General features: G+C 36.4%; 1 protein-coding gene across 2 annotated transcripts in view; it reads left to right on the forward strand.

Moving 5' to 3' along the window:
- Positions 1–23,815, forward strand: part of LOC115211781 (interferon-related developmental regulator 1) — a 48,437-nt gene that overhangs the window by 20,451 nt on the left and 4,171 nt on the right. The window contains exons 2-11 of one of the 2 annotated variants that reach the window (XM_036502869.1): positions 1,287–1,409; positions 4,080–4,167; positions 5,921–6,001; positions 7,869–8,064; positions 9,098–9,148; positions 12,215–12,393; positions 14,235–14,343; positions 15,329–15,463; positions 19,665–19,793; positions 20,432–20,530. In XM_036502869.1, coding sequence (XP_036358762.1) covers positions 1,287–1,409; positions 4,080–4,167; positions 5,921–6,001; positions 7,869–8,064; positions 9,098–9,148; positions 12,215–12,393; positions 14,235–14,343; positions 15,329–15,463; positions 19,665–19,793; positions 20,432–20,530 — 1,190 coding nt within the window. Of the gene's footprint in view, positions 1–1,283; positions 1,410–4,079; positions 4,168–5,920; positions 6,002–7,868; positions 8,065–9,097; positions 9,149–12,214; positions 12,394–14,234; positions 14,344–15,328; positions 15,464–19,664; positions 19,794–20,431; positions 20,531–23,815 lie in introns of both variants that reach the window. The other variant, XM_029780459.2, reaches the window with a different exon arrangement.

Here is a 23,815-nt window from a genome sequence, read left to right on the forward strand (position 1 = left end):
TGCAAATCAAAAGAAATAATTCACTGTCACTAAACAATGACTTCACTACCCACAATGGAGTAAACATCTAGACATTTTAATTATTTTATAATTTTCACATTACCATTTTGTGGAATCAGCCACTGATTCCTATGGTAAAATCTATATATACTGACAGAGTAGAATTTAACTTAACCAGCTTCAATGCCACAATGAAGTGAGTATTACTTGTGGGCATTAAATTTCATGCGAAATTGGCATGCCAATCTAATGCCACTCAATTGTGGTGGGGGTGTTGTCTCTCCTGTCAGTAAACAGAAAATGTGCTTCCTGTAGCTAAAGAGTTCTTTGACTCTTATTTCAAGCACCCTTTGTCACTGTTTAGTGATGGTGAATTAAAGATATATATGTGAAAGACTGGAAAAATTTGGTATACTTTTTTATAACATTCACCAGAAATTTCAAATTTATGTATGCCTAATTCAAATGAAACCTCTATACATATGATAAATTTAATTACTGTGAACATGATGTGCTTCATGAGGACACAGCTTGGATTATAGCCCCTTGCACACACACACACACATGTAATATATATATGTATCCATTCTCTTATCCATCCGTTTTAACTAGCCAACCTCTGTATCTGGTGTTCCTTCGGTTAGCATTCTCAGTCCGTCTCCTTCCTTTGTTGTTGTCTTTAGTCCTCCTCTTCATCTTTATCTTTCTTTTTCTCTTGCAAATATTCTGCAGTGAAGGAAAGTAATTTCCTCAAATGAGGTAATTCAAAAATATTTAAATCTAGATATGTGATCTTAGACATAAACAAATAGATATATTTACATGTGGCTATAAAACAGATGAGTTATGGAAAAAGTATTTGATATTCTCTTTTGCTTCTCTTACATGTAATTAATTTGTGGTTGCATTCTGGCTTAATTAAAATGTGCTATCGCTGTTCTACTTTCATTTATCTACGCTTGTGTGAATAGGATAGCTTTTGCTAATTTGAATTTAAACATTGGGAAAATTGTTCTTAGAGACAAATGTGTAGTAAAAGAAAATTCTTAATAATGAAGGTGGTGTTCTGGCATGGCCTTAACTGTGATAAACAAGAGGTAAAATTGTCATTCTCCCATCAAGCAGCTCACCTTAAACCTGGGTTGCTCTGCACTGTCAGGATTAGTGTTTAACGTTTTCTCTTCTGTGATGTTTACTGCAATAAAACATTTTTTTGACTTTTATTTTCAATGTTTTCTTTCTTTTTAACCAACAATTTTTTTCTCTTTCTCTTTCATTGACAGCAGGTCGAAGAGGGGCTGGATCACGTCCCTCGAGTGACGATGAAATTGACACACCTGATAACCAAAGCGTTGTCAGTTCCATATCAGATGATGGTTACTTCCATCCCATTGCTGAAGAAGGACACGGTAATTATGTGTTATTTTTGTTATTATTAAGGTAGGGAGCTGGCAGAATTATTAGAGCATTGGAAAAACTGCTTGGCAGTATTTCTTTTGGCTCTTTCTATTCCGAGTTCAGCTCCATCTGACATCAACTACGCTTTCCATTCCCCCATGATTTATAAAATAAAGTAACAGTCAAGTACTGTGGTTGATAGTATTCACTAACCTCTTTCTCCTCAAAATTATTTTGTGTCTTAATCAGAAGCCATTATTAAGATGATGAATAGTAGATATGGTAGTGTCAGATTAAATACCTTGCAACATTTAGTTACATTAGTGTATGCTCCAAGTAGAGATCTCTCTTTTGTTTTTTCTTTCATTCCTCTAGGATTGGTATAGTTAGTTTAGGTTATGTATCAGTGTTGGAATATTTCACTATATCGCTTAACTTTCAATTAAAAACTTATGTTTAGTATGTCTAAGAGCTTATGAATCGACCTTGTACTAATGTAAATCATATTATTTATTTTATATTATAATGAAGGCAGTTTGACAGGGTTTTTTTTTTTTGTTAATTTGAACATAATTGTGGCATAGTGTCTTTATTTTGTTTTGTTTTTTTATTTTACAGTTGACAGGTTTTCGTATTATTAATTCAAGTGATGAAAGATGTCTTTTTTTTATTAGATAAGCATATGCTGAGTTGTATGCCCTGCTAGAGAGCTGATCATGATAACTAGTTGTAATAAAGTTTTAACTCCTGGTCAGTCTGTGAAACATTGGTGGCTCTTAACCTGTCAGCCAGCCTGAAACAACTTTTGGTTCTGTAATGCATGCTTCTTGTTTTAAAGTGGTCTAAATGAGAACTTACAATTAAAATTTCATGTTGATTTTTCTAAGCACTAGCTTAATTATAACAGTTATTTTATTCCATTTGTCATAATTTTCAAAATTAATTGAGGCAGAGGCAGTGTATTTCAATAGGAACATTATGGCAAAATGATTAAGTATATATTGGGTCATCCCATAAATAATGCAGTTTTTTCAATTGCATGAACTAAAAGTCGGAGGGGGACAGGATAAATTACCGGCATCAACTTGCTATAAAAGCAGGTAGTAATTTTACTTTGTACTTATTCTTAGTGCAAATGTTGAAGAGTGCATTTACATTTTAACTTATTTTTTCAGAGCCATAATAGAAGTGATAAAGGAGCATATTTGACATATTTTGCTTTATGAGTTCAATAAAGGCAACAACGGAAAGTGCAAGGAATATTAATGTATTAGATAAGGATCAGGCAATTTAGCCAGTGTCAATAGTGGTTCCAGAAATTCTGAGCTGGAAACTACAGCCCAGAAGACGAGCCTCATCCTGGAAGATTTGTAGAGCTTGACAAGGACATCCTGCAAACCCTGGTGGAACAAAATCCCATCATAACTATTGAGGAACTAGCAGAGAAGCTTAGATTTGGTTATTCAACCATTCTTCAACACCTGCATGCCATCGGATAAGTCAGCAAATTCAGTCAATGGGTTCCTCACAAACTTTCCAAGTCTCATCACAGAGTGAATGTGTGCTCTTTTTTGCTGTCACATCTCACAAATGAACCTTTTTAGGACCAAGTTGTGACTGGTGACTAGAAATGGGTTCTCTAAAAATGTCGAGCGCAGAAGACACTGGGTAGGAAAAGGAGAAACACTGGCACCCTCAGCTAAAGGTCTTCACTCTTGCAAGGTGTTGTTATCTGTTTGGTAGGACAGGAATGGTTTAATCCACTTTGAACTTCTAAGCCCAAACCAAACGATAACAAAGATCTGCAAGCAACTAGAGTGGCTTAAGTCAGCACTAGAAGGAAAATGACCATCTTTGATTTTCAAGACGTAAGGTGTTCTTCCATCAGGATAATGCTTGGACACGTACAGCGAGGATGACATTCCAAAGGCTGGAGTAGTTTGAATGGGAAACTATGCTTCACCCACCATATTTGCCAGACATTACCCCATCTGATTATCACTTATTCTGCAGTCATTTGGACAGAAAATATATGAATTCTGTAGACGAGGTCAGAACAGTACTGGAGGAGTATTTTTCATCACAGACAGGTGAATTTAGGAAGAGGAACCTTGCAAGTCTAGTAGATAGATGGAAGAGCATTGTAGAAAATGGAGAGTATATTTTAGATTAAAAAAGGAACTTTGTTTATCTTAATTTTGAAAAATAAAAGTATAAAAAAACTTTATAGAGTGACCCAATATTTCTGTGTTCTTTTAACAGAGTAGCCTAAGTGGTCTGTTATTTGTGTCTGTACATATACACCTGCATGCACAAATAGATCCAACTTACTGTAGACCAATAGTATGTTCATGGGCACAAATGGCCAGCATTTTTGTAGGTGATTAAGAGAATTTATGAAGTGAAGCTTCAGTGAGTTACTTTGTCTATTATAAGCTGTTTTGAAACTGGAGATTTGGCTGTCAATTGCTGAAGTCTGGGTCTCCGGATTCACTTAAATTTCATTCCTCCTAATAATGTTTACTGCTTTTGAATCATTTTCACAACAGTGAGATTTTGTGGCAGAAATAGTTTTGTCTTTGAAATGTAGAGAAAACATTTTGAGTGTGAGTTGACAGTGGTGTGCAATAATGAAACCAACAGTGGTTAGATTGCATTAAAAATAAGATTGTTTGTTTTAGATGCTGATGGAGAGGTGGATGAGTCAACAGTACAGCAGAATTTTGAGGACAACTTGAGAGAATGTATTGATGGACTCATGGAAAAAAGGTAAGCATAGATTTACTGATCTGGTGAAAGTGGGATGGGGGTGCAGTCAGCCCTGATTTACCAGGGTTCCAACTGTAACCATCCCGTCTTTCATTGAGATATAGTGTATATAGGACTACATTACCTAATGGGCCTACTCAAATGGTATACTCCAGAGCAGCCCCTATCCTTATCAAGCAATTCAGTCTTTGAAAATACACTACTTTCATATTCCCAAGATAATCAACTTTTCTGGATCTGCTAAATACTACCAACCTAACACTTCCAACATCTCAAAGTTGATGGAGAGAAGTTGACTGTTTCCAACACCTTAAGTATTTTCCCCTTCTTCAATAACTGCTAGTATACCTTCTGTAGATCCAAATCTACTAGAGACCTACTTTGTCACTCCTGGTCCCTTGCTCTTTGGAAGGTTAGCAAAAGTTGTGCTTATACATGATTTTAGTTCATGTTACCCACTTGACAAATTTGTTGTTACTTTTAGCACTACTCACTTTCATGCAAATGACATCACTCTTTATTTAGGGTCTTACACGACCTTTGTAGAGGATTAGCAACTGATTGCTGCTGAAGTATGATTATAGAATTAAATATCATTATACATATGGATGCAGATATAACTGTGGTTAAGAAATTGGCTTCACAACCACAAGATTTTGAGTTCACTTCCATTGCATGTGTTCTCTATAGCCTCAGGCCAACCAAATCCTTGCGAGTGGATTTCGAGGATGGAAACAGAAGCCTGTTGTGTGTGTGTGTGTGTGCATGGTTGTGCCTCCTTGACTTGACATTGCTTGATAGTTGTAAATGAGTCTCACTACTATGCAAGTGGTGTCATTCATTTCCAATCTTCCATGAAAACATCTGGTTGTGTGGAAATATTACTTCACTTGGAAGTAAGTGAGAGTTCGTGACAGGAAGGACATCTAGCCATAGAAAAATTTGCATCAGTGAAATTCTTCTGACCCTAGCAAACATGAAAAAGTGGGCAGTAAAATGACGACAAGATGGTTTGAATTGCTTTTATATTCATAAATGGAGGATTTAAAATTTTGAGGATTAATATAAGACTGCATTAGATATATTGAGTATGTTGAATTTTCTTTCAAAAAAGCAGAATGCCTAGGATGTTAAGATGCTGGACTTTTGGTCACATACATAATCATGGGTTGAAACCTAGTACTATAGCCAATGGTTGCACCTTCTTAGGAAGGCCCATAGCTTCTTTTGCAATTTTACATTTTCTTTCCCCCCTCCATACTTAAAGTTCAATTACTATTTGTTGGAGTACAACTTTTACTGCTGGATGTCCCCCCTCTCTTGAGGTAGTAATGGGACTTGTTTTATGTCTGGAAATTTGGGTTCTCTTATTTGGATGCACAACACAATAGCAGTAAGGTTTTTAAATTTATGACCATCTTACTAGTCCAGCACCTTGATCAAAACAAACATTCTTTATATCAGCATCCACATGTTTAAATAATAGCCTTTAAAAATTCCACTAATTGAAATTTAGCTATAATCAATTTTTTTTTTATCTGTGATATCTGCTAAGTGTTGTGGAAATAAAAAAACAACTCCTGTCATATCAACTGCATCATAATAGAATCATTAAAAGAACAAATATATGTAATTTTATCATAAAATAATAATAGTGATTTATAGTGAATCTAAGTGCCTCTGCTTCTATAAATGGCGATGTTTGTGGCCAAATGCTTTTCTCAAACCTATTTTTTCTTTGATTATATTCCAGTCAACAAACGCGTATCAACTGTTTAAACAACCTTATCAAAGCTCTTTCCACCAAATACATTTGTGACTTTCTCTTGAATGTGTGAGTAGATCCTCTTTCATTTCTTTCTATTTTGTTGCTGTAAACAGTTTTATTGGATAAAGATCTGGGAAATGCTACACTTTGTTTTATATAATGAAATGTACTGCAGCTCGTTTTGAGTGAGGCCAACAAAGATAGAGCTTGCTTTGATGTTTGATTGTACTTTCAATATTTTCACTAATAATTTGCATCTTTTCTTGTAGTTTACTTTATGACAGCACATAGTCTTGTGGTTAAGATGTTTACTTTGCAATCACTATGTTCCAGGTTCAGTTTCACTTAGCATAAACTTCAGGTAGATTTAAGCTTTGTGAATGAAATTAGGTAGAGGAAAACACCAGAAAACTTTCAGATTGGCTGCTTGCTGTGATCTGAAGGTTCAATCTTGTCATATTGTGCTGTGCTGGTTCTGCTTGAATATAATTAAGGGAATAAACACCTCATTGATGTTTTGAGCTGTCTGGGATGCATTGAACTCATATTCATAAACAACACGAATTTTTGTATTCATGGGTTCATAAAAATTGATTTACTAGAGAAAACTCACAATATAATCAGACACCATGAATTGCATTTTGAAAAGTGATGATGTAACTTTTCAATGTTGTAAAACAAAGAATAGTCAGGATAAACATTAGAGTTAACGGCTGTCTAACTTGGTGCTTATTCCTAAATCAGAAACTTATTTCTAGTTCTTTCTGTTGTGGGTCCAAATCCAGTTGAGACTAACTTTTTTCCATTCTTCTGGAGTCAATACTATTCAAGTGCTAGAGCCAATGATATCAACTAACATCTACCCTTCAGAATTGCTGGCTTTGTGCCTAATTCAGAAACTTATGGTGGCAAGCTGGCAGAATCAGTAGAATTGTATTGCTTGTTACTTTGTGAAATGTATAACTATCTCCTGTTTCTGTTCTTCCTTAAATCTGTTTTAATGCCTCCTTAAGAAATGATGATAGTGAAATCTGTACTAAAGATGAATAATATTACTGTAATTTTGTTGACATTTCCAAGTTCATATCCTAACATCCATTCCAGGCTTCAGAAAAATGCAGTGGTGGATTGGCAGTTGTTCCAACTCTCTAGTGTTCAAGTTCAAGACCTGCCACAGTCAATTTTGTCTTTCTTCATTTTAGGGTCGATAAACCGTAGTACTATTCCAGGCTGGTTATCATTTAATGTTTGTTCTCCATATTGGCATAGGTTGGATGGTTTGACAGGAGCTGGCAAGCCAGAGGTCTGCATCAAGCTCCACTATCTGTTTTGGCATTGTTTTTACTACTGGATGCCCTTTTTAATGCTAATCAATTTACAGATTGGACTGGATACTTTTTGTATGGCACCAGCACTGGGGAGGTCTGTTTTGTCATGCTTTTTATGGTTAGATGTCCTTCCTAATGCCAACCATTTTACACAGTGGACTGCAGGCTTTTTATGTGGCACCAGCATAGGCAAGGTTTGTTTCGACATGGCTTTTACAGCTGGATGCCCTTCCTAATACCAACCACTTTATAAATTGGACTGGGTACTTTTTATGTAGCACCCAGTCCACTCTGTAAACTAGTTGGCATTAGGAAAGCAAGCCTTGGACAGAATGCCTTGTATCTTTCCTAGCTATGTTTATCCTATGTTCAAATCTTTCCATCATCACTGTAAAACTGACGTATTTGTCAAAAGTTGCAACCATTGTATAATGTCAGCAATTTGAAAAACCATTGGAAACACTGTTTCTTTGATTCATTTGGAAGATTGACTGACACCACTGTCACCAATATGAGGTTAAAAAGTATTTATTGAATTCTTTAAGACTACCTGGATCAGACTTAATCCCAGAAATTTATCTCTTTCTTTCTCTCTCTCTCCCCAGCAAATTCACAATTGTAGAGAGTCTATTACGTCTCTTGAAGAAGGGCAAATGTGAGGAACAGGTACTGGCTGCCCATTGTGTGGGTCAACTTTTTGTCCAGCTTGGAGAAGACAGCAAAGACTTGTTTGAAGATGTGCGAGAGACGTTGATGCACCTGCTAAATGACCATGCCAGCTCTGTAAAAGCTCGTCAAAAGGTAACCATTAATTATAGGATAATTTTGACACCTGAAAAATCTTGAATTTGTTGACCATGTCATAGGTACAGCTACATCTCGCCACTAAGCAGTGCAAGCACAGTGTAGACACAGGAGGCTTGAGTCAGAGTACTGGATATCTGTCCAAAGGGATTGGAATCAAATCCTGTCTCTACTACTCCATTGTATCCATAACCAAGACACATGATTGTCAACAGTTCAATCCACCTAGCTGTAAGTATGTACTACACAATATTGTGAGTGCAGTATTATAATTAGCTGGGTACCACTCTGTATATAAGCAATGGCCATACTGATTTTTTCTGTCATTGATTTTGTTGTCTTACTTTGTAGTGTTGTTCACTAAATTGCACATCATGTCTACATTATTAGTGCTTCTGTTATGACTCAAGCACTGCACACTATCAAAAGAAGTGCCACCATTATAATGTCTACTAATAAGTAACTGGACTTGGTCATTGACTTATGTTGCTGTTGATAGGATCAAGTTTGCCACATTTTTGTTTTAAATGTTTTATCAAACTGGATAACTTCCACAAATTAGAAAAAAAAATTTAGATTCCCAGGTTTTAAAAAAAAACAACTTATTATTATTAAAGTTATAGGTTTGGCCAAAACTTCTCATAGCCCTATAGTTTGTGTTCTTTACACTTTAGAATTATCATCTAATAATAGTTTTTAATGTTGCATTTTTTAAATTCCTCTTTAAAAGAGATGAAGAAATATTTCTCCTCGTGAGGGCTTTCCAATGTTTTTGTATTCTGACATTTAGGTGCCTCATAGACACTAGGTGGTATAGATGAAGAGGCATTCTTGGGTAGGTTTAACTTTGAGAAATATATAAATGTTTTTAAGAATTTCATCTCCAAATTTAAGGTGAATAGTGTGAAGAATTATAGTCCTGTTTACAGCAGCTTACCATAGCAATATTATTTAGATTTTTAAGTAATAGGTTGTTCTATTTTGTGTCCATTACACAACTAATACTCTTCAATTTCGTTTCTCTCTGCAGTGTGCCGATACTTTATCCATATGTAGCTTTGTCGCTTGCCGTGATGTGTTGGTAAGGACTTTTTGTTTTATTTACTCTACGTTTCTTTCACAGGCAGACACAGGTGGCTCGAGCCAGGGTATTGGGTAACTGTCCGCAAGGATTGAGGACAAATCCTGTCTCTACTATTTGACTGTATCCACAACCAAAACGTATGACAATCAACAGTCCAGTCCTCCTAGCTGTAAGTAGGTACCACACGATATTGTGAGTGCATAGTACTACGATTTGCATACCCATATAATTATGTGTGCAATATTATAATCAGTTAGGTACCACTCTGTATATAAACAAGGCTGCTGCCATTGTTTATATACACAGAAATATATGTGTGTGTGTGTGTGAGTGTGCATGCTGGGTAATATAACAGCTTGTGATGATACTTATAATGTCTAGTTATAAAAAAGTAAAGCATGGAAAATTGGAACTAGTTTCAGTGCCCTTTAGAGAGTTATGTCTATCAAACATGAGCTGCACAGCATTGAGACATAACAGAGGAAGTGCTGTATTTAAAGTAGTGATAACATTGCTGTGTTTTGTTTTGTTTTCCATAATCAAAGAACAGTGGGAAAGACTGGATTGTAAAAGTATGGAGAATTTGATGCTTATATTAAAACTACAGAATTTGCTCTGGGCCATCCTGTACTTTATCTTTTATTGAGTTCAGTCCTTGGACTGCAGCCTTGCTGGGGTACAACCATGAAGACCTAGTCAAGCAAATTAATCCTAGTATTTATTTTTTCAAATTGGGTCTTTATTCTGTTGGTCTCTATTGGGGTGGGTAAGTACAAAGACACATACACACGCACATATATATGACAGTCTTCCACAATTCCATCTATCAAATCCACTCATAAAGCATTGGTTGGCTTGAAACTATAGTAGAAGACACTTACCCAAGATGCTGCACAGTGGGACTGAATCCCAAAACCATGTGATTGCAAAATAAGCTTCTTAACCACACAGCCATTTCAATGTCTACAGTGATTTTTTTTTTTTTTTATCATGATATAAAATTTTAATTAAAATACAATGCAACAAGAGAAAAATTGCAATGAAATAATGTAAAAATCAACAGTATAAAATAATACATAAAGATTAGTCCACATTTCTCAATAAGGAGTTTAGGGCCAGTTTCTCTGGCCTATATATTTTCCTCTCTTGATAGGACACTGATCTGTTACAGGATTAATCATTTTTACCTGCTGAGTGGACTGGGGCAACATGAAATGAAGTGTTTTGCTCAAGAACACAACACATCATCCAGTCCAGGAATCAAAACTACAATCTTATGATCATGAGTCTAACCATAAAGTCATGCCCCGCTCTCCCCAAAAATGAATAATTAACTAAAAATTTAATTCCTATATACAACAACTATGGATGATATAAAAACAATCTACATATAAATTTACTTGGAAAGTAGCTCATTTTTGCTTATCTTGTTTTAACCCTTTAGCATTCAACTTATTTTGTTAAGTGTGATGCTTATTTATAAACATTATTTTGAATTAATCATGTATTACCTTGTAAGTTTAAGATTTTGTTGATGCAATTGTATATTTTTAGAATGATGTTGTAGAATAGGTGTGAGAGGTTATATCTGGTCAATTTGAACATAAAACAGGTCAAATGTTTCAGCTGGATACGGCCAGCTTAAATGCTAAAGGGTCAAACAGTTTTTACTTCATTTCTTTTCCATTTGCATTGCCTGGTCAATGATGTTTTCATCACTGGAAAAGCTGTTGGACAAATAACAATTAAAAAGAATTGTTTTATCTCAACCTAATTTTTGCTATCTTGGAAACACAGATATTTACAGCATGATGTTAATCTATCTGTTTACTTAAATTTATTCTCTTTAATTTCCTACTGAAATCAGAAGTGCAATGTGTAGGTCGTCTACAGTAAAATAGAACTCCAAGTGTAATACAAAGCAACTAAATATCTAAACCAACATATCTTTATAAGCAGTAGCACAATCATTATCAGATCACAAAATTTTGGTGGTTACCTACGTATTTTGTCATGAGGCCTACAAGGAGTAAATATTTTATAGGTTGTCATCATCATTATGCTTGCATGAGTCAGACGGAATTATTCATTGGGGTGAGAATACTATGGCTGGATGCCCTTCCTGTTGCCAACCATTACATGTGTCCTTTCAAGGTGATATTTCTGTAAAGCCAGAGATTTTCACTGAATATTGGAAACAAACAGCACTATTTATATGACAGTGATGCTCCTTTACAACTAACGTGATGTTGAAACAAAGACAAATACAATGAGTTTCTTTCAGCTTGCATCTACAAATTCACTCACAAGTCTTTAGTTGGTCTGTGTGTATAGTAGGTGACACTTATACAAATTGCCATGCATTGGAAATGCACCCAAAACTGTGTAGTTGAGAAGCAAACTGCTTAATCACACAGGCATGCCTGCACCTTTATTGTTATAATTATTAAGACCAGGAGAATAAGTTATGTACTTAAAAACAAGGGTTGGCATCAGGAAGAGTATCCAGCTGTAGAGTACTGTCTCAAGAATTTTTGTCTCATCAATGCTAGCATGGAAAAAGGGCAGATATAAAAGTGGCGATACTAATATATATCTATTGTAGAATATCAGCCCTTGCTATATTTGGAACAAACAAATTTATCCTTCATCTACAAAGAAGCAATTTTCTAGTTTTAATATTATACACCTTGGAAAGGCAGTGAGCTGGCAGAAGCATTTTCATGCCAGGCAAAATGCTTATCACTATTTTGTCTGTCTTTACATTCTGAGTTCAAAATCCACCAAGGTTGACTTTGCCTTTCATCTTTTCAAGGTTGATAAATTAAGTATCAGTTGAACACTGGGGTCAATGTGATCAACTTAGCCCCGTCCCTCGAAATTGCTGGCCTTGTGCCAAAATTTGAAATCAACATTATATTCCTTGTCTGTTTTAATTGTCTTTTGATTCATATTAGCTGGAATGCGCAAGTTCATAATTGATGATGATTATGATGACTGTACTATTTTACCAAACGTCTGTATTTGATTTAATATTTTAATAAAATTATCCATTTATTTCAGATGATGCGTAAAATCATGGGTTCACTGGAGCAAGTATTCAAAGAATCTTACCTGAAGAACCAGAAGGCCAACACCAACCAAAATGATCCTTTCTCTAGTCTCTATTCTAGTGCTTTGTCAGCTTGGACTTTACTACTATCAATTGCACCCAACAGCTACATAGCAGAAATGGTTGACAGGTTTGTCTTATAACTATTTACAAAATCACATGTGCATGTTCACTCACACATTTCCTCACTGTTGGAGTCCCATGATTTTGGGACACCACACTTAAAGATAGGTTGGTCAACTTGAAATGCCAATTTATTTCATTTGATCAGTCAGAATTAGAGAGTAAGCTGATTGTATGAACACCAAATTAGAAGTTAAAATTGTGGATTCTTCTTATAATGTTTGATGTGCTGTTTGTCATAATAACATATGTCCTGCACATCAGGACAGGCATAGATGTATGGATGAAAAAATTGCTTCCTATCCATGTTGTTTCAGATTCAATCCCATTGTATGGCACCTTGGGCAGGTATCTTCTAATGTAGCTTGGAGCCAACCATATTGTTGTGAATGAATTTGGTAGACAGAAGCTTCAAGAAGTCTGTTGTATGTGTCTTTGTTTAGATGTAGCTTGATGGTTGTAAATGAGTGTCATTTGTTTCTAGTCTTTTGTGAAAAACGTATCTGGCCATGGGAAAATATTACTTTGCTTGGAAATTAGTGAAGTTTGGTGACAGGAAGGGCACCTATTTGTAGAAAATTGGCCTCAGCAAATTCTGACCTATTCAAGCATGGAAAAGTGGACATTAAAGCAATGAGGTCTAAAATACAACAAAAGATTTTCTGTGAACATGTAGAACAAGAGGAGTAAAAAACGAGAAGCAACTTTAACATGACTTACCTGTTTACTGTGTTTGGCTCCTCATGTCTCTTTTGTGACTTGTAGCAACATACGTTTTCTGGTAGATCTGCTGAATCACTCTGTTTTCAAACAACTCTCATCTAATCTCTCTATCTTAATTAGCATTAGAAACATATTTTTGTTGCAGTTGATAAGAATGATTGTTGAATGGCAAAATGCAATTTTCAAATTACATGTGTGTATGTGGCATGGCTGTGTTGTTTGGTTAAGAAGTTAGCTTTGCAACTACATGCTTTCAGGTTGAGTCCCACTGTGCAACACCCTCGATTTTCTACTATAACCTAAGGTTGACCAAAGCCTTGATAGAAGGAAACTGAATGAAACCAATTGTGTTTACGTTTGTGTTCTGTGGAAGTTGCAAGCTATGAGCAGTGTTGTCACTTCTCTGTCAACAAAATGTTCTCTTGCTGTGTACTTTTGAAGATGTTAAATATGACCTTTATCTGAAAAACAGGTAACGGTTACTGACAGGTGAGACATCCAGCTGTAAAACACTGTCTCAATAATATATACGTTTAAGCCATGCTAACATTGAAAAACAGCAAATTTACTAAATTTCAATCACAAGGCAATGGTCAGTCTGAGGCTTTAATAGAAGATATTTCTTCAGGTGCCATGCTGTGAAATCAAACCCAAAATCACGCGGTTACGAAGCAAACTTCTTAATTATATGGCCAAACTTGTGCTTATTGATTTTTCATGAAGCAAGAAAACAGTTTGCTGTATGATCTAGTTCCCTCCAAATCTTTGATGTAGCATGTGATGGTGAACCTTTTAGCCATCATATTCGTTGTTGGCATTAGGAAAAGCATCCATCCATGGAACCCATCACAAAGAAGACATTGGTACATGACCCACAATCCTTTAACTTGTCAGACCTTGTCTAACTGTCTAGATACTGATGATGATATCACAACAGTTGTAAGAGTCCCATCTGAAAAAGTTAAGTTTAGTTTTGTTTTTTTTAATTTTTAATATGTATATTTTTATGTTGTTGACTGTAAAATTATATTTCTGGAATTTTAAAGTTAGATCATCTTGTACATGGCAAACAGAATTCGGGTGTGTACACACAAACTATTATTAAAAATTTTTTTTTTTTTGCAGCCATTTGGGTAATGTAATAAGTATGTTAGAGAGTCCAGATGTGGAACTAAGAATTGTGGCAGGAGAAACTATTGCACTGATGTATGAATTACAGCGAGGTATTGACCAGGTAAATATACTTGCCCTTTATCTCTCTTTTTCCCTCTCACTATTTCCCTAACTGCTACATTGAACTAACTGCCTTTCCATATCTAACCTGTGTTCAGACTTTAAGTCTTGGTTTGGTCAGTTAAATAAGTTCCTATAATCTGCTGAAGTCATCTATTCAGGAGATAGAGTTCCTTCCTTTGTTTTCAACAAATCATATAAATGTAAAAATGAAATATTATCTGTACAACATTTAGTTTTGCTTCTCTATATTAGCAGTTTTAATCCTTTAGTCAACTTTGCATATCATTGTTCTGCAATTGAAGATCTAAGTACAAGTCCTGTACAAGTGTTTGGTTTTTCATCTATACTCCACCCTTTGTTATAATCTAAGAAATCCTTGTAATTACAAAGAAATCTACAGGCTAGCTTTTGACAGTCAATTGAAGTAAAAATTATTTTGTTTAATATTCCTTTAATGATAAGAAAACCATGAACAACATACATTTTCAAGCCACTACTTTAAATATTAATGAAAATGATTTCTAACATGAGGATAAAACCACATGCTTTTAGGGGTGGATGTACTTTACTAGATCAACCTTATACTTCATTGATGCATCTTTTAACAACCTTGGAAGAGTAGCTGTCAGTATATCAGTTTCTTTCTGATTTAACATTAAAGTCTTGCTTTTTATCCTAAAGCTAATAAAATAAGTACAAACAATATACCCCTCCTCTATAAAATGTGAAAATGTAAGAAATCTTTAAAGATAGTTGAGTACTCATCTAAATATCTTGCTTAATGCTGAGTTCAAACATTGCTGTCAGCTTGGTCATTCATTCTTCTGTTCCCAATGAAATAAGTACCAGTCACTCTACTAAACTCCTTTGTCACTTCTCTAAAATTTGTAGTTTCAGACCTACTTTAGAGATTATTAAAATCCTTTTTTTTTTTTTTGTATAATTATTACTAATCCACTTTTTTTGTGTGTGTGTCTCATTAGGATTTTGAAGGTGATGATATTGTAAGTTTATGTGAGATGTTAAAACAGCTGGCTACTGATGGCAGTAAACATCGTGCCAAAAAGGATCGGCGGCAGCAAAGATCTACCTTCAGAGGGATATTGAAGTTTATAGAGGTTAGTATTGTTATTACTGTTCATTACAATATAACTTTTTGCATTCTATTGTCATCTCTTTTGTGAAATTTGGCATCCTAAGATTAGCTTTCACCACTTCTGCCATGTCTTTCTTAGTCATTCTCTCCCACATCTCCCATTTGAATCTCTTGGCACTTCTTTACCCAGCTGCCATCATCATCATCTATATGCAATACATCTCCATAGCAGTGCTGTCTTCTTTCTTGTACACAGCATATGAGTAGGACTGGTGATGGCTTTCCTTTTATACATAGTTTTTCTCGTTTTTTACAGCTTGCATCACCTTAACTTTGCTTTAGCCTCTCAACACCATCATTGTTTAATGTCATCATCATCATCATCGTTTAACGTCCGCTTACCATGCTGGCATGGGTTGGACGGTTTGACTGAGGACTGGCGAGTCAGATGGCTGCACCAGGCTCCAATTTTGATCTGGCAGAGTTTCTACAGCTGGATGCCTTTCTTATCGCCAACCACTCTGAGAGTGTAGTGGGTGCTTTTTATGTGCCACCGGCACAAGGGCCAGTCAAGCGGTACTAGCGACGGCCACGCTCAAATGGTGTTTTTTATGTGCCACCTGCACAGGAGCCAGTCCAGCGGCACTGGCAACGACCTCACTCGGATGGTGCTTTAACATTCCACTGGCATGGGTGCCAGTCAGGCAGTGCTGTCATCGGCCATGTCAGCGATTTTGATTGTGATTTCACTTGCCTCAACAGTTCTTCTCAAGCAAAGTTTAGTGTCCAATGAAAGAAAGGTACACATTAGCATGGAAAAAGGACGTTAAACGATGATGATGATGATGAAGTAGGCTTGTTACACAGCTGGCATGGCCACAGGTTATGGTCTCACTTGGCTTGCTTGGTCTTCTCAAGCACAGCATATTTCCAATGGTCTCGGTCACTAGTCATTGCCTCAGCGAGGCCCAATGTTCGAAGGTCATGCATCACCACCTCATCCACAGATTCCCTCAACTGCTAGGGTGTGACACTTTTTCACACAGTTGTCCTCACCCATTCACACCACATGACCATACAGCGCAGTCATCTCACTTGCACACCACATCTGATGCTTCTTAAGTCCAACTTTTCTCTCAAGGGGCTTACACTGTCGTGTATGCACACTGACATTACACATCCAGCGGAGCATACTGGCTTCATTCCTTGCAAGTTTACATATGTCCTCAGCAGTCACAGCCCATGTTTCACTACCATGTAGCATCGCTGTTCATATACATGCGTCATACAGTTTATCTTTTACTCTGAGCAAGAAGCCTTTTGTTACCAGCAGAGGTAGGAGCTCTCTGAACTTTGCCCAGCAGCTACACTTTCGGAGCATCCACGCCCTCTACTGACTTTGTCACCCAGGTAACGGAAGCTGTCAACTACTTCTAGTTTTTTCCCTGGAATGTGACAGAAGTTGTTCTCTGCACATTTCCAGTGTTTATTGCTCCTATCTTCCCAGTTAGCATTCCTTTGATATTGCTTGCAACTCTTATGTGTCCATAACTTGCACTGGGTACATCTTATAGAGTTTCTACCTACACCTTTTCTACAGATCGAGTAGGGCCATCTACCTGATTGTGGTTTGTCTGCCTTCCTACTTATTAAGACTTTGGTTTTACCTAGGTTGACTCTAAGGCCCTTCAATTCTAATCCTTGCTTCCACACCTGAAACTTCTCTCTAGTTCTGATAGTAACTCAGCAATAAGAGCAAGGTCATCAGCATAGAGGAGTTCCCAGGGGCATCCTGTCTTGAATCCCTCTGTTATTGCCAGGAGGACTATGATAATTAGGAGGGGGCTGAGGACTGGACCTTGGTGGACCCCTACCTCTACATGGAATTCTTCACTACTTGTTACCAAACCTCACGTTACTGACAGCATGCCTGTACATGGCTTGCACAGCTCTCAGTAACCATTCATCTAGCCCTAGTTTCCTCATTGACCACCAGATAAGGGATCGGGGGACCCTGTTAAAGATTTTCTCCATGTCAACAAAAGCCAGGTACAGGGGTTTATCTTTGGCTAGGTATTTCTCCTGCATCTGTGTTAACAGAAATATAACATCAGTTGTGCTTTTCCCTGGCACAAACCTAAACTGCATCTCATCTAGACCTCCATGAATTTCATTACCTGATCCAAGAGCTTGATACCTCTGTAATTATTTGTATCTAATGCATCACCTTTACCTTTGTAGCAGTTGACTATGGTGCTGCTACGCCAGTCATTGAGTATGACTGATGTATCCTGTGCTTTTGTTGTGCCATTTGATCTCCTGCATGTTTTAGCCCTGTTCATTTATACACACTTGTGTTTTAGGTATCAACTGATGTACCCATTATTTCAGTGATGTGATTATATATATATATATATATACTAGCAGTATCGCCCGGCGTTGCTCGGGTTGTAAGGGAAATAACTATATAAGCATTTTTAGAGAGTTATAGCCAAAAAATAGCAAAAAAATGCATTAAAAATTGGAAAAAAATTAAGGTAAATTTTTTTTTTTAATTGTTGACACATCGTAGGTATTTTTAGAGAGTTACTTCCCTTATATAAAAGCAAAAAAATGCATTAAAATGGAAAAATATGATGGTAAATTTTTTTTAAATCGTAGACGCGCGCTAATACCCAGAAGGGCTCGATATGAATCACGACTATAAGATACCCGCTTTTGGTTAAACTGCACCGCAAAATGTGGGAGTAGTTACGAATCTAAATCGTAGGAGACAGACACAACTTCACTCTTATATAAAGATGCTTTTTTTTTTCAGTCATAGAGTTAGATTTATGAAGGTCTTCAGTAGAAAATCCTTTGAATTCTGAATCGCTGCTTGATATAATGAAATTCGTATCCATTTTTTGTCAGAATTACAAATTTTGAAAACACAATAGGAACAAATTTCGGAAAAAAATCTCCCATAATTCACGGAATTAAAATTACACTTCGATTTTTGTACAAAACTGTATTTGAAGTGTTTACGAAGTATAATACGTGTTTTCACGAATATACTAAAGAGATTTACTCTGATATTCTCATTTAAATATGAATAGGTAAATTCGGGCGGTTTGGTAATGAAAGGGTTAAACGGATGCATACATTTATTAATAACTATATATAAGTGTCATCTGTTTATACATAAACACTGTTTCATACTTTCAGTTTAGTCTTCCTCAAATCACTCTGTCGCTATTTACTCTCTTCCAAGAACATTTTCACTCACTCTTATCTCTTAGCTTGCCATAGTTTAGTCTTCCTCAAATCACTCTGTCGCTATTTACTCTCTTCCAAGAACATTTTCACTCACTCTTATCTCTTAGCTTGCCATACATTTTACTCATGTATCTATCAGCGTGATAGACAGAAACAAATATTACATCGCCATCGCATTCTATTGTCTACCTGTCAACAAAGACACAGTGAATTAGTTTCACTTTATTCGTTGCACACTCTGTGTGTGTGTGCGTTTGCGTGTGCTGTAAACCAGACTAAGAAAAGCATTTGACATACACACCAGAATGTGAGTTTTCTGTAAATTTTGCTTAATTGGAGTTTAAATTTTAAAAACTGGACCTGGCATGATCCGATGCATTCTACTCTTAAAAATGCTAGGTAAATTGTAATTGAAGAAATCCTATATTGTAGATTTCTATAAGTGACAAAGGGAGGCAGATAAAATCTGCCTTTTATAATAAGAGATATATATATACACACTAGCACTATAACCCAGCAATGCCGGGTCATAGTGCTAGTGCATGCATATACAGCTGCGTGCGTGCGCACATACACGCGAGTACTGTCCATATCTCCGACCAATCACATACAGCTGGCTGGCATTCAATTGGCTTATCAAGTTTTGGGCATTTTGATAGGGTTTTGGATAGAAAATTCACAAAAATATCACGTCTATTGATTTTTTTAATGGCTTTGCGAGGCGACTGAGGAAATGTAAAGATGTGCACGACCACCCTTGGACGGTTTTGAATGACCATAGAAAGTATGAGCCCTCTAACTGAAAAATTGTGAATTTGTATTAAGGACACGCACACACACAGACCGAAATTTTGCCGTTTATATATATAGAGATAACTGTATTATCACTAGACATCCTCTAATCTCAAGTTTGATGTCCCTATTGTAATGTTTTAATATGTATGTTTGTGTATCTATTCTTGTAGGATTTGGAGAGTCCTGCTGACATGATCAAATTTGGACCAGAGTGCCTTTACCTAGACAGCTGGGCGAGGAAGAAACAGTACGATAGCTTCTGTCAAGTTCTTGGGTCAGGTACTCCTCAACATTTTCAGGTAAATTCAACAATTTTAAGCCCTTCACCTCATTTTCACAATGTAATTCCTACTTTACTACCTCACGTGTGTATTTAAGTGTATGCATTGTATATGAATACTTTTAATTTTTTCACTGATTTCAGTCGTTTTACCATATCTATGTTGGGGGTTCAAAACCTTAGTCAAATATATCTGCCTCATCCAGTGTGGTTACTCGTTCTATTTTCCTTTATTTACCGAATGCCTGGGTTTAACTTAACTTGCCTTTACTACTAAGGAGTTATCTCTCCTTACGAAGTAAAATTGTTCAATCTCATCTAACGTGTGCAAAGCTTAAATAAGTTGAGTTGAGATGGAATATACAATGAAACATTTTACATTGTTAAAAGAATAAACATTACACATTTCTAATGTATTGAGTCCTTTATTGAAGTATAGTCTTCGAACGCTAGCAATGTATGGGTTAATGATTTTATTTATAATTAATACTTCTGCCTTGATGTTTATAATATTTTTGATTTTGTTCATTTATTCATTTGTCGATTTTCTTTGTATAAAGAAAATTCTGCTCTAAGTTAAGTGTCAACTGTTTCCACCAATTATAAAGATCTTTTGTTTGCTTGTTTTTTTATTTCATAATTTGTCTCTTCTTTCAGGCCAACTATTTGTTGAGGGATGTCTTTGACCTTGGTGCTCCTTTACTTGAACTAGATGGCTTCAATCATAGACCAAAGAAAATGACGAAGGGAGAACGGGTAAGTTTATTAAATGTTGTGCACCTGGCTGCAAGATTTGTACATTTAACTAATTACTGTCTTGTGGCTTTTGTTTCTTAATACAAGTTTGTTGCAGTTGATATCCAACCTGAATAACTGCAAGTCAGTGTCTGCTGCTAAAATCTGGACTAGATATTTAAGCTCCGGGTGGCTGTGTTATACCTATCACTTATGTGATAATCTCTTTTGAAATATTTGTATGTATGACATAGCAAATTCACACTATTGAGGTTGTTCTACTTGAGTTTCTGTTGGTCAATATCTGTAGAAAAACTGAACAATTGTTGCAGTTCTGAAAAAGAAAGATTAGTGGAAGAGTTTTGGTGAAGGAGTCACAGTAGAAAAAATAACAGTGGTACTCATCTTGTTGGTTCAGAAAAGAGGGAATAATTATTTATGTAATGAAAGAGAAGACAGGAAGGATGCAGTTTGTCATTGAGGTGATGGTGTTGGTTGTTTCATTGCTAGACAAGTTTTCGTCTAGTAGGCTGAGATTCAAAAGCCATGTTCCTGTAAATATGCTTAATTAAGAAATACTCCATTTTCTTGTAGTATTAACTTTCAAACAACCTGGTGGCCTTAAGAAGCTAATGGGAGAATACCATAGTACTCAACCTCTATGCACCCATCCTAATCAACTTTGAAAGGAACCTCTTCTGACCCTAATTGACATTCTTCTAATGATGGTTATTTGACTTGATGGCATGAAGTTTAATATAACCAAACCATTGCCAGAGTTGTCACTGTACTGCTAAAGATCTAATTCTCCACTAAGTTCTATTTATAAATAGAATTTTGATGTTGCCTTTTAGGTGGGTGATGGCTGTTTTATAGCAGTTAGTCCTTTTGAAAAATGGTAGTTCTCATCATTAAAGATGTAATTTTAATTAATTCAAATTTATTGGCTTTCTGTATGGTTCACACCCAGTCACTGGTGATGTGTTATATGTAATTCTGGTGTGCACTTTCAATAATCCCATCAAATATGAAATGATGCATATATTGGAGATGATGAAATTGTTTTAAAGTTACTTACTTTGTTTCCTTGTTGCACATAGTATGTTCACCTGTTGCTGAAGGTATTGAATTCAGACAAGTGTCAGGAATTCAAATTAATCGTAAATTCTACATATAATGAGACTTCATGACAGCAGGTAAGGTGATTGTGTGATGAGACCAATATTTACTTAAGTTTACATTTATGTTTTTGATATCAATACACTTGAAACAACCCCTGGATATGTATGCAAAAATTGTTGCTCAACCTGTTAGGAATAGCAGTCAAATTTCACCCACACATTGGACACTAGTCACTGATATACAAAAAAGGAAAGACAATCTATAAGGTCAGAAATGGATCTCTTTTAATAAATACTAGCAGTATCGCCCGGCATTGCTCGGGTTTGTAAGGGAAATAACTATATAAGCATTTTTAGAGATGTAAAGTATAATAGCCATCTCAATATGGTTAACCACAAAGGTGGGGGTGTTACTGTAGCTTTTTACGTTCTGAGATTTAATAATAAATTTTTAGAGAGTTACTTCCCTTATATATGCCAAAAATGCATTAAAAATGGGAAAAATTGATGGTAAATTTTTTTTTTAATCTTAGACTCATCGTAGACGCACGCTAATACCCAGAAGGGCTCGAGGTGAATCATGGCTATAAGATATCCGGTTTTGGTTAAACTGCACTGCAAAATGTGGGAGTAGTTAGGAATCTAAATCGCAGGAGACAGACAGCACACAACCTCACTTTTATATATATAGATAAGCACACTGCCTTGCAGGTCAAGTGGTGATATAGAGTTCTCTATCTGTGTTGAATCACACTCACTATCTCTACATTCTCTTCATCTTGGTATATCAGTTGTTATTTATGGCATTCCCTCTCAGTCTATCTATATTCTATTTCAAAGTCTCCATGTGAGTGGTTGGATAGTGTTGGCAATGTAGTATCTGAAGAGCTTGATGCATTAAGCATCTCAAAGTGTGTGTGTTTCTATGTAAATATATTTATGGACATAGATATGCTTATGTATGTATTATCATCGTCGTTTAACATCTCCTTTCTATGCTGGCATGGGTTGGACGGTTTGACCGAGGACTGGCAGGCCAGGAGGCTGCACCAGGCTCCAATCTGATTTGGCAGAGTTTCTACAGCTGGATGCCCTTCCTAACACCAATCACTGAGAGTGCTGCCAGTCAGGCAGCACTGGCATCAGTCACACTTGAATGATGGTTTTTACATGCCACCTGCATGGGTGCAGTCAGGCGGCACTGGCATTGGCCACAACTACGGTTTCTCTTGGTTCGACAGGTTTTCACAAGCACGGCATATTGCCCAACAATTGAAGGCTGCTTTTAAATGGGCCAGTTAGGTGACACTGGCATTGGCCACAGTTACAATCTCACTTGGCTTGCTGGGTCTTCTCAAGCACAGCATATCTCCAAAGGTCTCAATCGCTTGTAATCACCTCTGTGAGGCCCAATATTCAAAAGTTGTGCTTTATCACCTCATCATGTGTCTTCCTGAGTCTAACACTTCCACAAGTTCCCTCCACTGTTAGGATGTGACACTTTTTCACACAGCTGTCCTTATCCATACACAACACATGACCATACCAGTGTAGTTGTCTCTTGCATATGACATCTGAAGCTTCTTATGTCCAACTTTTGTCTCAGTGTCCTTACACTGTCGTGTATGCACACTGATATTACACATCCAGTAGAGCATACTAGCTTCATTTCTTTCAAGCTTATGCATGTCCTCAGCAGTCACAGCCCATGTTTCACTGCTGTATAGCATGGCTGTTTGCACACAGGCATCATACAGTCTACCTTTCACTCTGAGCGAGAGGCCCTTTGTTACCAGTAGAGGTAGGAGCTCTCTGGACTTTGTCTAGGCTATTCGTATCCTATCAGCTATGCTTTCAGAGCACCCAGACCCGCTGCTGAGTTGGTTACCTAGGTAACAGAATCCATCAACTACTTTTAGTTTTTTCCCCTGGCATGTGATGAAATTTGTTTTCTATACGTCTTCAGTGCTTATTGCACCTGTGCATCTGTCGCACACAAAAACTATCATCCTAGTTAACCTTCATTTGATATTGCTGCACTTATGTATCCATAGCTTATACTGTATTCATGCCTTTTCTATAGATCGAGCAGGGCCATCTACCTGAAGGGATTTGTGATTTGTCTGCCTTCCTACTTACTAAGACTTTGGTTTTTACTAGATTGACTCTAAGGCCATTCGATTCT

This window comes from Octopus sinensis, linkage group LG5, assembly GCF_006345805.1.
Source record: "Octopus sinensis linkage group LG5, ASM634580v1, whole genome shotgun sequence".
Lineage (NCBI taxonomy): Eukaryota > Metazoa > Mollusca > Cephalopoda > Octopoda > Octopodidae > Octopus > Octopus sinensis.